This window comes from Anopheles arabiensis, chromosome X, assembly GCF_016920715.1.
Source record: "Anopheles arabiensis isolate DONGOLA chromosome X, AaraD3, whole genome shotgun sequence".
Classification (NCBI taxonomy): domain Eukaryota; kingdom Metazoa; phylum Arthropoda; class Insecta; order Diptera; family Culicidae; genus Anopheles; species Anopheles arabiensis.
The window spans coordinates 6036962-6054741 of NC_053519.1; the positions used below are offsets into that span (position 1 = coordinate 6036962).

General features: G+C 47.2%; 1 protein-coding gene across 2 annotated transcripts in view; it reads right to left on the minus strand.

Annotated features, from left to right (window-relative positions):
- Positions 1–322: 322 nt before the first annotated feature.
- The window catches only part of LOC120905955 (netrin-A-like), a 60339-nt gene continuing 42881 nt past the window's right edge, over positions 323–17780 (minus strand). Inside the window, exons 4-8 of one of the 2 annotated variants that reach the window (XM_040317316.1) lie at positions 11894–12043; positions 11667–11801; positions 4676–4741; positions 2030–2321; positions 323–1952 (exon numbers count right to left, since the gene is read on the minus strand). In XM_040317316.1, the coding sequence (XP_040173250.1) occupies positions 1808–1952; positions 2030–2321; positions 4676–4741; positions 11667–11801; positions 11894–12043 (788 nt within the window). In that variant the 3' untranslated portion in view covers positions 323–1807. Of the gene's footprint in view, positions 1953–2029; positions 2322–4675; positions 4742–11662; positions 11802–11893; positions 12044–17780 lie in introns of both variants that reach the window. The other variant, XM_040317317.1, reaches the window with a different exon arrangement.

A 17780-nucleotide genomic window follows, 5' to 3' on the forward strand; every position in this document is an offset into this window, starting at 1 on the left:
TTAGTACCACCTTGAAACCTATGGTGAGATTATTATACACACTTTATACGGCATTAATTAGCTCGAAGGACCTTTTTGTCATACATACTTACGGGGCTTACATCGCATAATCGCAATAATCGATGTCACAGCCACAGTACGCTTGAAATGCAACAGATGACGCCACGGTATGGCATGTGAACCTCAAACCCGCCCATTCGAGCAGTTCCCAGCAGGCCGTTTACAAACCTTTTTCAAATTCAATTTCCGTTCAAACTTTCCGTTCTCGTTGATTTGGCTTTTCTCAATATTTCACCATGCAATAAAAGATTCACACGACGCATTTCACTGATTGGATGTTCGTCCAACGCGATACAATTGTGTGTATGTGTGTGTATGTATGTTTTCGTTTTGTTTTTGGTTTTAATGCTGTAAAACGTTAAGTTGCAGAATGTATACATCGTGATGCAAGCGAAAAAGAAATGAAAAAGTAAGTGTGAAAAACATCGTATCGTATTTGTTTAAGCCTTGACATTAACCTAGACGTTGCTCTCGGTATCCCTTCACTTCGCGCAGGAACGCTTTACATAGTTAAAAACAAACGTGTCGCAATTGTACAAAACGGTCGCAAAATGGGGTGACGTTTGCCGCGCGGACCCTGACGGTTTGATAATAGATCTAGCCAACTTGATATATGGTCCTTAAATATATATATATATAGGGCTCCCTCTCCCCCTCCCTCCCCGATACGACCATACTCGATCGAAACGTAGCCAGGGGGGGGGGGGGGGAGGGTAGTGACTGTAAATGGAATGCTTAATGCTACAAGTTTGAATTCCAGTAACTCTTTCATTATTTCTTAGTTTTGGTTTGCTCAACTTTCGCTTGCTGGTGTGTACTTATCTTAACGGGCGCTAATGAAATAAAATACCATCCTCGTGCTTGTCGATGAAGTTACGCAGATGACAACAACTCCAAAACGACCTTTGCCAGTCAAAAGGTGCATGCTGGTGCGTGTCATTATAATGCCATTCGATAGAGTTTGTTAACTTGTTACTATGCTTGGGAACATTAGCCATGGCCAGTCCGGCATTGGAAGCCGGAACATCCAAATTTTCAAGCCAAATATTACAGCGGTTGGATTTTAGCAACAAGGGCGCTCCAATATGGGTACGCCCAGTTAGTAAAGTAGTTAGTTCGAACGATAACACCATGATGCTTCTGTACAAGTCGACGATCGATGCTTGTAACGATGCTGTGAGGCAGAATGAAATCTTTACAAGAAACTGTCTAACATGGATGATTCCTACGGCTATTGTGAAGACATCTAGATCAGTATGCAATGGTAGATGGATGAGCTTGTTTGCTAGCGCCTTATCAAGACTGTTTGCTTGGGACCTGGCGTCCTTCACACCTGCGTAATGCTACTCCTTCTAGGAAAATGCACAAGCTTATAAGTACCTGGCTGCTTGCATCCCACGGCAAAAGACTACTTGATTAAAGGATTAAGTAATAGCAGTAGAGCGTATTGCCGCTTATGCAGATCTCTGAGCAGATGCCGATTCTGAGCCGAGAAGGCCTGTACTACAGTTAGCAAACTATAAAGCTGTATACACTAACATTCGCTGGAAGGTGTTTGCCAGAATGTCCAAAACCGGCCTAGAAAAATCGGAGCCAATCATACTCTAAACAGGGTCCGTAGGAACGGTGTCTGCTTCTCCTCGTCCACTAAAGAACAAAACGTTTCGCCTTATAAGTAAGTTACAATGCGCCACTACTTCAGGAGCAGTTTTGATACGTATGCGGCAGGGTGTACAGTGGCCAGTGCTCAGTGGCAGGTCCGGTCGGCTTGCCGCTGGAACTTTCGCAGCCGCCGGTGCCACTCATCGCGCCACTCGATCAGTATGGTGCGCGGTCCGACGCCCAGCGTTCCCGCCGGTCCCTCGGACTCGTTGCCCAGGATGAGATAGGACCTGGAAGATGGAAGAGCAGTCAGGTTTTGAGTCAGCTATATCAGGCTGCCAAAATGGGAAGCATGCCGTCACCCTACCTATGCACCTTCAGCTTGGGACAGCGACAGTCCAGATCGTGCGCGCTGACGATGTACGGTACGTCCGACCATTTCGACGCCTTGGCCAGCGGGCTGGCGGGGCTGCGGCTGCGCTTGAACACCTTTTGCACGCTTAGATGGAACCGGACCGCGCCGTCCTCGGGTGGGGTGCCTCGGTACCGGGGCGGCGGTGGCTGGTACGGTTGGCTGGGGTTTCCGCTGCCGGCGCTGCCTTTCCCGGTTCCGCTGTCGCTCGGTTTCGTGTCCTTTCCGATCACTTTTGCCATTATTGCTGCCGGAGGGGAAAATAAGTGGAGAGAAGCGAAAAAAAACAACAAAAACCACCATGAGCTTGGAGAGTGTACCACCCATTCACTTCCTGCTTGCTGGCGCTAGTTGTTTTTAGTATGTTTTTTTCCTGTGTGCGTGGGACGCCATTCTGCACACTCGTTTCCGCCATCTATCTCTAGTGGACCCTTTCGGATGGCTTGTTTATGTGCTTAAGCGGCTTACGCGATTTCGGACGAGATATGGAATGCATATCCCGGGCGCCACCATTAGAAGCGCTTATCGACTGGGCGCGATAAGGCGGCACAGCAATTAGTGTAAACGATCGCGCGCGCCCCCGATAGGCTTGTTAGAGATCGATGTGCGCCGTGGCGAGGCTCTAAAGCCGCCCGCGAGTGTGGGTTGGGAAAGTGCTGGCATTTTGCATAGAAGCTCTTGGTTAAAGCCTTTAAGTTGTTTTTTTATTGCTCAGAACGGTTTACGAGCCCTACCAATGCGGTTGGAGACTCGCCAAATGTGTTTACAGCGCAGGTGTTCGTGATGTACCCAGTGCGATAAGGGGTTCCTGTACTTGCTACAGAAAATGCACTCAATCTTAATTTACATAGAAGCTTAAGGCCTCTCAGTGGGACGGCCTGTGTGCCTGTCTTGCACAAACAGGCTAGACAGTAGACAAGACCAACATGAACTAAGTCCTAGGATTGATTTGCTTAGCGAAGAAGGTATAGGCTTCTGTGTGACAGCTTATTTTATGGTTCACTACCGTGATTTACTTTGGGTTTACATTAATTTACTAGCTCATGTTACTGTTGCGTTTGAGCCAGCTAAACATTCCTGGGTCATTTTATGTTCTAAAACCCGTTTTTTTATAGTATTACATCATATACCAGACTTCAGGATTTGTGAGAGTATCATAAGCAGTTAGAGATTAAACAGTAGAACCATAACATTAATGATGATTTGCACAATAAAACATTTCAAGGCCAACCATGACATCAATTCAACAAAATTATTTCAAAGCTAAACCATCAACCATGCACACGCGCTTTATCAGACTCTTATATCCAGTCAAATCTTCAGATTTTTTCCTTATCAGATGTAATAAGCATCATTAATCTAGGGTATGTATGATGTAATATTGCGAAAAAACTAACTACTTCTTCAAACTCTCCTAATCAATTTGTATATGGTTGGCAAGACTGATAAAATTGAATGCAAAATATTGGAAACTACCAAAAAGAACCTTCAGATGTGATTACAGAGTCTAGTTCTAGTATCAACAATGGTTTCAGTAGATGTTCCTGGATTATAAATTCATGAGGATTTGTTTCAGGACGTAAAATAGACTTACGACCCCCTCTAGATTGGTGACAGGTTTGTAGTTAGTTCCAGCTAGATTCCAGATCAACTCCCCAATGAAAATAGCGATCCAGGAACTGATACAAAGCATCATCCAAAACCTGGAGCTAAATAAGCTCCTAGCGTGAGGAATTCCAGTTCAGTTCCCGGAGCGGCATCACTTTGAGCATGAGCTGAGCGAAACGTTGCAATGCAGCTGCGTCATCTCAACTGCAAACAAAACGCCCTCAATAATTAACGATTTGCAGATTGCAAACAATTGATCAACTCAGTAATCCATCCATCGTTTGCGCAATGCTGTTGACACTTCACACTATCACTGCAATGTCCTTGTCAAGTAGACTGTCTTTCAATAATCTACCCACTCAGACTGCATCTAATTGGTTGGTCCAGCTACCACCGTCCCCGGACGGTGGCCAGAGCAAACATCTACTACCTGTTTGCGCATCTCACTCGGTGTGTTAATCTGCAACTGACACCTTGTTTTTATTTGCTTCTGCAAATTGAATATCCCAATAAACCATCACCGACTCTGCGCAAATTTTGTGCCACGGCCACGCCACACCGAACAATGGCTAGCGCTGTTTGCATGGTTGCTGCCCGTCCTCCGCCTCACAGCTTTGCGACCGTGTGAGCACTGGCAAAGAATGCACTGCACTGTGCAAGGCGGCGTTGTCACCGTGTCCCCAAAATGGCGCAGCATCAGACGCTGCGCGCTTTCGGGACGGAAAGGTGTTAAACACGGCAGCCTGACACCGATCGGTGAGCATGTTGCCAGTGTGAAGATAAATACGCTCCTGTCCACTTTTGGGTGATGCCACCGCGACTACTTGTGTTTGATTTGTGTGTGTGTGTGTTTGTGTATATATTTTTTTCTATTTGTTTTACGCTTCCGGAGTGTAGAAAAAAAAATGAAAGGAAACACAAACAAACAAACGACAACCGCAAAGCCGCAGAAGCAGAATCGCAAAACGATCGATTGCGCAGGGGCACACTTACCGTAATCTCTTTTGCAAAACTTGTTTAGGTTTAGCCGCTTTGTGCTGATTTTGCACTTTCCGCACTCTGCAATGAAAAAAAAAAAGAAGAGAGAGAGAAAGGGGGAAAGAGAAAGAAAAGAACGCGCGTTCGTGTGAAGATTGGGTATCGGGATATCAGAGCGGTTATATCTGAATGGGGGTGTAGGTGAGATCGTAGTGGCGCTACCACCACGAACCACGACACCATCCACCACCGTACGAGTGGGAGAGGTGCCGGTTTACGATGTACGATTTTTATGACGGGGATGTAGCGATCGAAACGAAGAACCGTGTTTCGATTTCACTAATGACTGGGCTTAATGGTTTGACACCATTCCCCATGGGGTGTGGGAGTGGGGTAGGAGCTAGCGGTACGGTGAGGGTCGTCGTGATGATCGCGCGTGTGGATGCATTAGGATAAACGCGCAGCAAACTCCGCGCGGGCGCCCGCGCAATCGCACTGCACAGATCGGCATTATCGGGCAATAATTTATATTTCCTGACGGTTGCCGCTCACAAAACGGAGTAGGAAGGCGCGCAATGGTGGTGAGATTATAAGGTACGGTGCGACGTGTTAATGGTACTGGGTCAGCAAGATAGCAAATCACTGCCGAGGGGCAGACACCGTCGAGTGTTCTGGAGTTGGCGCAGGGAGTTGTGGAATTTCTGCTACCTACTGTTGGTCCGTTGCTCCGTTTTGCTGACGACAGAGGACGCTATATTGTGCTGTTGCAGTGCTGCTGTGCTAGTTATTAGGCCTTTTTTTGCTACTACCAATGTACCACCAAAACTAACGGAAGAGTTAACTCCGGGTGCCCGCTCACTCGGCTCGTTTACTTCAAAAACGTTCCAACCAACGTTTGTTTGCAGGCAAAGTTATCGCCCGGTTCCGGTCTGGGAAATAGTCCGGGCGCAGGTCCTGTTGCGGACGAGCTCCCGGTGCTTTGGAGCAATTTGCAAAGGCGTTGACAAACAAGTAATAAAACAAACCGAATCTCAACAATCACAACATCGCTCGTGACACAAGGCTGCGAACTGCCGTTTTTGTCTGCCCGGCCCAGCCGGAGCTGGGTGGATCATTTTCATACCACCTCCGGATGCGGGCGGAACAATAATGGTGCCTGTCAGGTTGAGTTATCGGTTTTGCATTCCTGGCTTTTTCCCCTCGGAGCAGGACTCGGAAGGTTTTGAGTGTGTGTGTGTGTGTGTGTGCCCTGGTTATCACACGTTTTTATCGTCGGTTGCTGCCCCCGTACTCACGTCCGAGTTATTGTCGTGTTCCATCACGTGTTTTGCTTGATTTATGGCGCCTAACCCGTTGGTGTTCCGGGTAATGGGACCAGTTTATTGAGTGGCAAAAATGGGGAAGTTTTAGTCCTTCGACAACGGAGCTTGCAGGACAAAGCAAACGCTTTACAAGGCAAAACTTATGGCTAGCAGAATGTTTGTGTAGTGTCTTTTGGGAAATGGGGATAAAACTTCGTAGATAGCAGGGGTTTGAGCGTAAAAGTATCCCCAAGATGCGGTACGGTAATGTGATAAGAATTTGCTTTTGAGCATTATCATCTATCCGCATATCTGAGCCAAGCACAAGATAAAGGATAAACCGACGGGGGCGTGAACGTGGAGGAAATGTCCTCACAAAACACATAACATCCATCTAAAATCAACACAGTCACATACTTTTAGATCAGAATAACACCAATTCATGAGGCCATAGCCAAAACAGGTCCTAATAAAGAATCATGAACTGTCATTATTTTGTCAGTTGAGATCTGATTTTGTATCGTTTTCAAGATGCCTACAAATGTACCTGTCCACGAGTATCCTAATCTTTCTTTTTGCCTGTTTAAGAATGCTATCCATATCTCAGTATCCAGGATCTTGCAGCCAGTTTTAATTCCCTTTGATGTCTGTGTGCCGGTGAATGCCCCTCTTAACTATTGATAGATAGCTATCCAGGGAGACAAATGAAGGCAATTGTCTCTAAGGATCTTAAAGAAGGATCTTATAGAAACAATAAACAACAATAGCACCAATCTTGAGTTCCAGTCGCTAGAAACACAAAGCGTAACGACTATCGCCAAAGGTTCGCCAACGTGTATCTAATTACCAGGTTGTTGTTTTCCCGAGGATATGTTATCGAAATCATTTAACTAAACTCTCTATATGATTGTCTACCTTATGACAACGCTCGATATATGCGAGATTGCACAATGCACTAACCTTACTTACTTAGCGGGCACTATAATAGTTTTGTGGTTTTATATTGATGCCGTAATTGATGCCATTTTGCCATTTACAAGATGATCTCAAAAATATAATTAACTGCGATAAGGCTTAAAAACAAATGTCTTCAGCTGTGACGGTCTAAAAGACCCTACGGACTAAGACATCTGTAGTTGACGTAAAGCAAAAGTCACCAGACCAAGAACCAGATCAGTTAGTCGGGCACTAGATTTCCCAAAAAAAAAAAAACTTGAATAGACATCTTAGGTGTCCTATATTACACGGCAGGATTCAACGCTTGGTCGATCCAGATCTAATCGTATCTTGACGACGACGATATATGTTTGACGACGATCCTGATGTTTGATATAAAACATAGGAACACCGCAACATCCGGAAGATAGTCCGCAAAATGTTGTTCTTTGTTTATTCTTGATACTATGATTCTCAACTCTGGACAGTATCAACATTCAGATACTTGTTGCCGTGTCCTGGTTCTTGGGACCCACATTAATCTGTATCATTGTTTTGTCCAGCAAGACCTGTTGCTAGATTCTGCCTTGCTATCTAGTGTAAATTTCAACATTGACTATTAATTGAAGATATTCCATGTATCCTCATACTTATACAATATGTTCCAAATCCCTTATTTCATAGCATAGTGAAACAGAATAACATGGCAGCAGCTACAACACGAAAAATCATTGAACATCCGGATCAAAAGACCTTCTGGATACTTCGAAGGCTAAAAGATGATGATACGAGGCCTCTGCCGGTATCTCCAGGCTCTAGTCTCTACCATGTCAGGTCATTAAATTGCCATCAAGCTGCTCGAGGCTTTCTAGGCGACGATGGCTCTATTACTCCACAGATCTCCAGCAAAACAGCCGTCCTGTATCTGCAGCAAGCAAACGAACATGGCGCCCCCGAACATCCAATGCTTCCAATTATAGAAATTACTTTCACTTACTCACTTTTGTTTGTGAAACAAAACCATCAAAAAAAAAAAGGAAAAGAAAGAAGTACTGAATTTTCCACCACTGTGTGCATTCTTTGTTGTGCAGCCGGGGCAAAAGTTTACGTTATTTTCATTCGCCGCACTGCACGCACCCCAAACCAGCATGGTGCTGCTCCCGGAAGAAACGCGCTCAGTGCATCCCATCCCAGGGTCTGCTGGATTAAAATGTAATTATTTCGATTGTCTGCGGTTAAGCGCGGTAACGGCGCGGTACAGCCAGAAGGGGGCGGCAAACACACAAACACACACACACGCAAACAGAAAGGAAGCAAAGAAGCGATAGAGCCATATGTGCATGTGTGTGTGTGCGTGTGTGTCTGTATATGTCTAGCATCCTTTGGAGTTGGGATTAACGTGTCGACGAGGCCCTCGGACGAGGTTGGAATGTTTCGGGATGAAAATGGGTTGAAAGTACGCTGGTCCGACACAGACTCCACCGAGGAGGGATGAGGAAGGAGGCGCGAGAAGACTCGTGCAAATGACGTTACCAGCGAAACGAACGCCAAACCAGTGCGCCTCTCTATTCTCGGCTCAGTGATTCATGCCAATACACACGGTAACGGGCTTCGTTATTTCGTTATTCGCCCATCCACAGACATCCAAAACACATTTGCATTCTTGGTTTCTTTTGTTTCGTTTGTTTTTTGTTGGTATGTGTGTGTGTGTGTGCGTTAAACTAATTACTTTTTCCCAAAAAAAACAATAACCCAACGTTTGCAAACATCGGTATGGTGGCAACAGGATATTATTTTGCTGTTAATGTTTTGTGAGTGTTTTTTTTTTTTTTTGTGTCCGAAGTGTATGTCTGACTGGATTGTTGGAATGTTTTGCATCCCTGGGGTTCGCCGGTGTCATCGGAAAAGAGATTTAGCCGTGCAAAGTGTATAAATTTCCGCTAATTCGGTAAGGATTGTACCGGGGGGGAAAAAAACAATTAGCAGAGAATGTTGACCACTGAAAGTAGGAAAGAGTCGTACAGTTGTGAATAGTGAACAGGGTCACCTGCCGTACCCGGGAAGGTATTTGAATCGGGTTGAAGACATTATTAAGCCATCAGCAAGCAACACTGAAAAGTAGTTGCTCCAGAACAGTGGAATTAATATTGCTCCACACAAACAAATTGCAGCTCAACCCACAGTGCCTGCACTTACCATGCCGTCTTACCATGCCCCTTCGTTCGGAGGTTTATTTGTCTTCGGAACCAGTGCTTTAATATCGTTCGCGCTCGAGTTGCACTTTTTAATTAAAACCACATTCGCCCGCCGGTTCGGACGCCCTAAATCAATACGCAACATGCTTCATTCATTAGCCAGTGCAAGTGCAGCGGCAAGTGCGACAGAGTAAGAGTCCGAGAAAGAGACAGAGATAGAGAGAGAGAGAGAGAGAGAGAGAGAGAGAGAGAGAGAGAGAGAGCGAACGGTCTCAAGATACACCAGTCAGATGGCCAAAAGCCGAAGACGCTCAACGCTTATTAAATCAAAAAAAAACCCGCGCGAACGAACCGCCGCCCAAACGGTGCGAGTAATCGGTCGTCGACAGCGGTGCCGCGCGGGACCCGCTCCACTTGCCCCGAACCAGCGCAGCGCCCCCTGGACGCGATTATGATAAATCTTCATAATATGCGAAATTACTTCGCCCCGTAATGGTGATGTGATAAATTAATGAACGCATGATAAATAGCCGGGTGGTGTGGCCCTGGCGAGCTCCATGCCGACGGGGGCTGCGGGCGGCGGGGTTTGTACATTATTATTTTCTTTTTTCTTCTTCCTTCTCTTATGTGTGTGTGTGTGTGTGTGTGTGGGGCGGTTGATTTGTTTTCCGCGCCACGGCGGATTACGCGACCAGTGTGCAAGCTCGCGAGTGGCCTTGAACGCAACGCATGCATTTGTCGCACTTGCGTTGTGGATCGGATTGGAACTAGCATTGGGACGTGCATATGTGTGCTGTTGGCAAACAGTGCGCTTAACTTCATGTAACGCGATAAGATTTTACAATTTCAAAGCGCGAGAATGAAAATATGTAAACAAAATATCCAATCACAAAGCGCTAATGAAAGTGGGTACGAACGAACGATAAAATATGGCCGCTGGAGCAGCAGCACACAGCATGCTCGTCTTAAGTGTGGTGCATCTCATACCCACCGCACAACCCCTCCAGAAGCAATCAAAGATCGAAGGGAAAAAGAAATTATGCATTAAAAACATTGCGCGCGCGCGCGCGCCCGCTCCCCATTACCATATTTATCACCCGAGCGACGAACCCGCGGCCAAAGCCCGGCCCGGCGTTACACATCCGCTCGAGCAGCAATACATAATTAAGCGTTGAGTTGTTGAACAAATTGCGTCCTTTCGCTATCTCTCTCCTTCTCTCTCTATCTCTGTCCGCATCGCACCGCGTGTGCAGTGTAAGCGTGCAAGTGCCAAGTAAGAGGACAGAGAGCGAGACGCAAGCCGAGGCGTGATTTGAAGTGTGATCTTTCACAGTATCGAAGCGAGCGTAACACGTGTTTTTTGTTGTTCGCTCTCTTTTTCGCTGCCCTTTTCTTAGTGTTGCTTGCTCACACTCCTAGTACCGCCGCATTTCACTTTGCGCGATGGTAGTGATAAATTAAGCATATGCGCTCTCCTTCCCTCGGGTTTTCTTTTCTGCACCTTGCCACGGTGGTTCGTAGTTGCGCGGTTTTAAATTAGCTGCGAACTTTGCTGATTCGATGATTGAGCGAGAGAGAGAGAGAGAGAGAGATAGAGCGTGCAAGCGTTTGCAGTTGTCAGTTTGGCGAAATGTCAATTGCGAGTGGTGCTGATTAGCTGACGTTTGGCGGGCGAGTAAGTGACGCGAGTGTCATCGAGCAAACTACTATTAGTGTTGACAGCGTCGAGTAGAAACAGCACCGGTTGAGGCATCAGTGTGCACAGGTGTTGCATCCGTGACAGATGTTCTGTATGTGTGTGTGTGTGTGTGTGTGTGCACCTCCGCAAGAGGGCGTAGGAGTAGCGCAAAAATAAAACATTGCGCTCAATGATTCGGTATCGATGCTATTCTAGGGCTTTATCGGAATTGTGTCCTCCTCGGGGGCACGTTTTCTACGTCATTGAATCACTCCCTTATCCACCGCAAACGAAGCACACCTGAACCGTGGATCAACTGCCGAATGGCCGGTACCTTCGCGTGCCCATTGATTAATAGACCACACCGTTGAAGATTGATTGCGCTCATTAGCGCACCCCGGAGGGCGCAGACATCGCTTGGGCAGTGGCGATCAGGACACCGGACGATCAGGGTCAGTGATCGGGTATATTGGTGCGTGCATCAATCAACCGCGGTGGGCTACCGGGGTTGTGCGGTGGGCGTAGGTAGCATACCCGCTTACCGTTATGCGGCGATGCTTGGCCGTCTCGGCACGGGCGGCCTGCGGTCCGCTTTGACATGCTTGTTACCCTTTTGATGAATCATTCTGCCCACAGCAGTGAAAAACGAAAGAGTAATCACTGTGCCGACTTTGTAAACGATTGGATCTAAACAAGCCAACCCGTGCCTTGAGTGCCCAAGATCGGGTTGGAAATTCGACGGTGGACAAGCAGCTTCGCCGGAACTCGGCATCAGACACTCCGAGCGCGCGCGCCACCTCACCTCGGGGAACTCTGGGATGTTGGGAAGGGAACCAACAGGGGACGCGGGACCACGGGGTTTTGATGAAGAGTGATGAAAAGCGGCACTTACTTACCCCGTCCGGCATGCATCCGGTAGGTGGGTGCTTCCGGCTCGTGCTGACCACCACCGCCGCTGCTGACCGCGTACGGGTGGCTCTCTTCCGGTGCCGTATTCTGCGAATGGACCATGTTGATGACTCTCGGAATTTCTGGGGAAGATTTGCGGAAGAGAGAGAAAAGCCAAAAAAAACGAGATATGTCAATAGAGGATAGCAAAGCAAACAAGCGTTCGACAACTTACTGATGCACGGTGCGATGTGCGATCGGCTCTGCTGGTAGCCGCGGGCACACCGATTGCAGGTCAGCCCCGTCACGCCATCCTTGCACGGGCACTGGCCGGTCGTGTGGTTGCAGGTTTTGCCGGACGATCCGATCGGGTGACAGTCGCAGGCTGGAAAAAATGGAAATGAGCATTGCGTGAGTGAGTGCTGGCTGTGAGTTATAAAGGCCATTTGATTCGCTGCTGCTGATACGGAATGCCTGCCTGCCTGGCTCGGTATCTTAAGCGAGGGCCGGTAATAATCGGGCATCGTTTCGCGGCGGGAGAACACTTCATTACAATCTCCATAACGATACCTGTACACTATAAAGCAAGATTTATCGAATGTCCATCATAGAAGCTGGAAGCTGGTATGGGCATTCGTCCCCGCATGTCCCACGCCGTGTACAGCACGGACCAACCAAACGGGGCGCACATTACTGGTTCAATCCTCGGATATTCAGAAGATGTAAATTCTAAGCCGCAGGATAATAAATAAGGCCGCAAAACTAACGCACCGCTTCAGTAGGGTCGTCATTTGTGCATGCTTAAGGCCTATTAAGGCAGTTTTAATACCCGCGCGAATGGATGTGATACTCTGACCTCTAATCAAGAATGGACGTACATCACGAATATAGCCTCCAAAGCGTTTCCACAAAAGCCAAACAACAACTGAGGAGCGAAAAATAAAAAAAAATAAAACCTACAACTTGAGTTTATTTTTATTTGTTTTCTATGTTAATGCACCAGGCCCGGCACAACACACACATTCACATTTGAATTCCACTCCCTAACGAGCCATAACGATTGGTGCTGCTACCGGAGCTACGCAAGCACCCAACATCTTTTGCCTCCCAGAGCAGAGGGTAGAGGGAGTTCTTCTTAGGTCTTCTAATAACGAGAACGGCACACCACCACCATCGGCATAAATCAGCAGTTTATTGGTTTCTAATACAGATATATCATACGAGAACAACTCGTCCGGTGCGGGCAGGCAAGCAATAGCTTCGTTACAACAAATGGACTCACGGTATCTCCCGAGGGGATACGAATTCTCGGGGGCGTCGACGTCGCTCCACTACCTGTAACGATGAGCGCGAGCTAAATAAAAAAAAAACAATTCCCATCAACAACTCAACAACCCCTCGGCTGTGCTTACAGTGTAGCGTGTTCAATTGGGGCGTGTTGGTTTACCGTAGTTGGAACGAACCCAATCTTCCCGAATCTGCTCCAAAACCAACTTGTTGGTACACCTTTTTTGGGCATGGAGGATCGGTAACGGTAAGCTGCGATGTGGATTTGTGGAGCTGGCCGGGCAGTAAGAAACCGAACGAACGCACCATCAATGATGGGCGGGCAGTGGAGTTGAGCAGGACATGATCCTGTAACAGTAGGAATACCTTGGACCTGCTCAGCGGAAGCTGCTCCGAATAGCAACGGCAGAAGAAGCACGTAAAACAGTGCAGCCTCCTACCAGGATTGTTGCAGAGAAGCACTGCAGCAGAGCAAAAACAAGAAGCCAACACTCCATTCAGTCGGGGGAAAAAAAGCGGACTTCTATCTACGTCGAATCGAACTGTTCATCATACACCCATATCGTGTCTACCCCCAACCGTTGCAAGCACCACCACCACTAAAACGCGATCCCGAAATTGGCCCCCAGGAATGGGTGGAATTTATTGATGTTGAAGATATTCCAGTAATTGGTGTAATTTATCACCTCGTTTCTTTCGTTCAGTCAATTTTGCCCACCCATTTTTTGTGAGTGTGTGTGTGTGTGTGTGCCTTTGGTTTTGTTTCTTTTTCACCCTCTCTTTTTTGTTGCTTCTCTGGACGTTGGTCGTACAGCCAGAAGTTCAGCAGCGGAGGTAGAATATGTGGAATATGTCGGAACCGGGCGGGCGCTGTTACTCGCTCGCTTTATCTCTCGTCGTGACCACCCTCGTGATCGGTGCAACACCAATCACTCGGCACTTGTAATGATGGTTGTAATAAAAACGATATGAAATATATGTTATCGTTATCGCTGATGCCTTCGTTTCGGACTACAAGCGTGCTGTCGGGATGATCTGCCGGTCGGACAGGGCTGTGTGGGTCTGCTGAACCACACAGCGAATGCCTGGCTTGGAAGCTGAGCTTGATGGTGGTAGTAGTAAGCCGGTCACCTGACCTTCCTGTAGTCTTGGAGATTGGTGTGCATCTCGCTTTAGACAGCGAACCCGAGGGACCCGAGTGGCCATAATTTATGCTAAGCAGCGCCCGAGAGGAAGATGTTACGAAGCTTTATCGACGTGCAGGTTGCTATATCGACGGTGTGTGTGTGTGTCATAATCGAAGCCACCGTTTGTTGCCGCTTCTGCTTAATCCGCCTCGGGCAATATGGCACAGACTGCAGGCTAGCTTTTTTGGGAAAGGTAGAAGTTCCAGCGCTTCCCCGTTGACCGCTCAATCCTTCCTCGAAATCGAATCGTCGGTCGGTTCGCTTTGTTCCGCAGTACTTCGGAAGACTTAAGACATTGTGTCGGCGCGTTATCGACACCGTTCCAGGCGTCGAATGTTTAGGCACTTTCTCTGGGTTTCTAGCGAGAAGCAACACCACAAAAAAAAAACAACGGGTACGCTTCGAGGTGAACATTTATTTGCAGATTTGTCGCAGAAGCTTGACCTCAAATCCTCTGCCACCCCGTGTGCCTGTCGTAACTTTTGTGGAAATGGTTATAATTCTATCCCGAGCGCACAAATTATCGTTTTCCACCTTTGCTGGCTAGGCGTGCCTCGGGAGGAGTGCCTTCTCCAAGCGAGAGTCGTGCTCGAGTTCCATCGATCACCGCAGAACCGCACCAGCCCGTGCGTTACCGTGCCAGAATTTGCAGCGCAATGAATTATTTCAAGTCTGTGCAAGCCCGTCTTAATCTTGACCATAAATAGGCGGCTTAACTCTTTTGGCATGGGCCCCTGGGCCACGAGTTGGAAATTACACGGAGAGCACAAGACACGGCACAGGATTTGGCCCTCTTGCTCCACAAGTAACGGCAGAGCTGCTGAAACAACAATGTTTTGGAAGCTCCCAATCGAAAGAGAGTTGCTTATTTTTATTAGAATGTGTTGAATGTGTAACGAGAGTTGGCGCAGATTTGCCCGAATACTGACGACTTTTCGGAAGAATTTCCGCCGATTTCGTACTGCTCTTACCCACCCACGTACTTCTGCAATGGGGGGAAAGAACAAAATTCCACCGCATTCCCTGACACTAATCGATTTGTATTCGGCTCGTTGATGTCGAAGATTAAACTCCGCACTCCTTCCCGCTGCGCCAACGCCACAGCGAACGCTCCCCACGCTACACACTGTTATTAATAAATTTTAATCGCGCAGAAAAGTATGCAATCTTCCCCATGGCAAGGAAAATCAATTACCACCAAACCGGGGCAGATGGAGTGAGCATGCACGGGGTTGAGGCTTTTTTGCCGTCGACGACGACGAGCTCTGGCAGAACTTACTCGACCGTGCCAGATATAATGAAATCAGAAGGAGCGTCTAACGTACACGGCGAGCTAAACGCTTACAGGCGGCCGCGTCTCCCTTCCTTTTTTGGTTTTTCCGATCCTCCAACCCCCCCCCCCCCCCAACCCCATCTCACCAGGCTCGTACGTGGTACATAAATCTATCTCAAGCCAGCTTTAATACACGTACACGCACAAACTCAGGGCCCAGGGTACGTTCACATTGATTGATTCACGGTGGTAGCACGCAGTCCCTGCAGAAGACGAAGAAGACGAGTGGAAAAAAGCGGCCGGAAATGTCACACTGCCAATGTGAACGCCCCTTGCTAGCCGTTTTTTTTTTTACGGGTTAGGACTTATCTGCCCTGAGTTACTGCTAATTTTGAGGTTAAGTGTGAGACAGTTTAGTGGATAATTTGAAAAATTAGTCAGCTCGTAAATCGTGCACCGGATGCAAAGGGTCGTGATCGAGAGTAGGTGTAGTGTGTGTGTGTGTGGAACATATATTTTAGGACCTCGTATGTGGCTTTTGCTATTCTTTTTTCAATGCTAGAAGGGTTCTTTTTGTATGTGTGTGTGTGTGTGTGTGGGATGAATGTTTTCCGTACTCTCCTAAAGTCACAAGAGCTCTTAGTTGCTTTATCGAGTGTGATGGAAATTATATTAATTACCCAAGCATCTGAATGAAGGTGCGTAGATATACTACGAGACATCTTGATTTGCATAAACGGTAATGGGTTTCCCTGGTGCCCTGGTGAGTTACCGAGGAAAAGGATATTGGAGATCGTTTTGGGAGATTTATGTCCTCAATTAAAGGCACTTAAAAGGCTCGTTTTGCCCATGCTGTTGATGTTGGCAGAATTAGTAAGTGCTCTTGTGGCTCAAGGATCACCTTTTGAAGAATCGGTAGTTCCCTTCAAATATGTATTCTTCCTTAAGCTGGATATTGAAGACTAGGATATTGGAGCTCGTTGAAACTGCACATACATTAATAAACAATACTTGCAATAGCCATTCCTTAAGGATCTAGTTCGTCGCTTAAGGAATCGGGAGTAATCTTCACTCCCAAGAACACACGACCTAACCTCTACCGGTACAAGCGTGTGCAATAACTTGTCTTCCTACATCTCGAAAACCTTGCATCCAACGCATCCTTGTCTGCAGCAACTTGTAACTTCTTCACGGGCATTAATCAATCGGATTGATTAAAGCAATTTCCGGTACCCCTTTTTCCCTCCCCGCCCCAGGGCCTGCGTGTGTGGGACACGCTGATTCCATGCTGGTTACACTGGCCATTGTTCATGTTCTGCCGCGGTTTCGGTGCTGCGTGGGTGCATTAAACAAGCACACAGGACGGTGTCCGCAGCGACGGCAAAAAAAAAAAAAAAAAACAAAAACAGGAACAGGATGGCGGGCCGACGAGCGGTGGTTCATCACCAAATTTGATACACGATCCTGCCCTTCGAGAGCCGATGCGCCCAGAGGGACCTGAGGGGTTTGTCGTCATCGTCGTCGACGGCGTCGTAAATTGTGCTCCAATTATTTATGCAGTCTTGGCAACGGTCTTGGAAAAACCGGAAAGTCTTCCAACCGTTTGCAGTCTGCGGTTGCGACGGTGTCTGTTTGTGTAGGGGAGGCATACATTTTTTTCTTCTACACTGTCCCTGCAATGGATGGTTGTTTGTTTTGTGCTTTCTTTAGCTGCTGCAGTGAAGCTGTGACATTGAGGCCGCTGTTGTTTTTTTCGGGTTTAGCGCTGGGTTTGTTTGCTGCACTACACCGCACGGTCCGAGCGAATATTTATGTTGAGCTTTGGTTTGTGTATGTGTGTGTGTGTATTTATCGCCCTTCCGGTTCGGTGGAGGCTGTGGCTCGGGAACTGTGCAGTAATAATAGCTGCAGTTGGTCAATTGAGCTTCGGCGTCTTGGTTTGGTCGCTGCTCGCTGCAGAGTGACAAATGGGACACTATTATAAGAGGTTTAACTTCCAAGCCGTTTCATTGGACGTGAACAATTGTTTCCGTATTTTGCTGAGCGTATTGCCTACATTTAGGGCGCAAAGGAGGCTTTGAGCGCTGGAAGCGAGATACAAATATATTCCTCTTTTCTACACAATTAGTTAGTTAGGAATGTTTTGCTACGCGTATTGCCTACATTCAGGATGGAAAGTGACTTTGTTGGCTAAACATTTGTTTTTCATTCTATTCTCTTGGATCACTGAGAATATATTGCAACGCGAATTGCCTGCATTCAGGAGGAAATCAGGTTTAAAAATGATCATTTTCCTAGCATACTTTCGGGGGCTTGTTTCTCAAGCAAAAAAAACACACATTTTCAACCGCACTGCACACGTTTCAGGGGGCAAA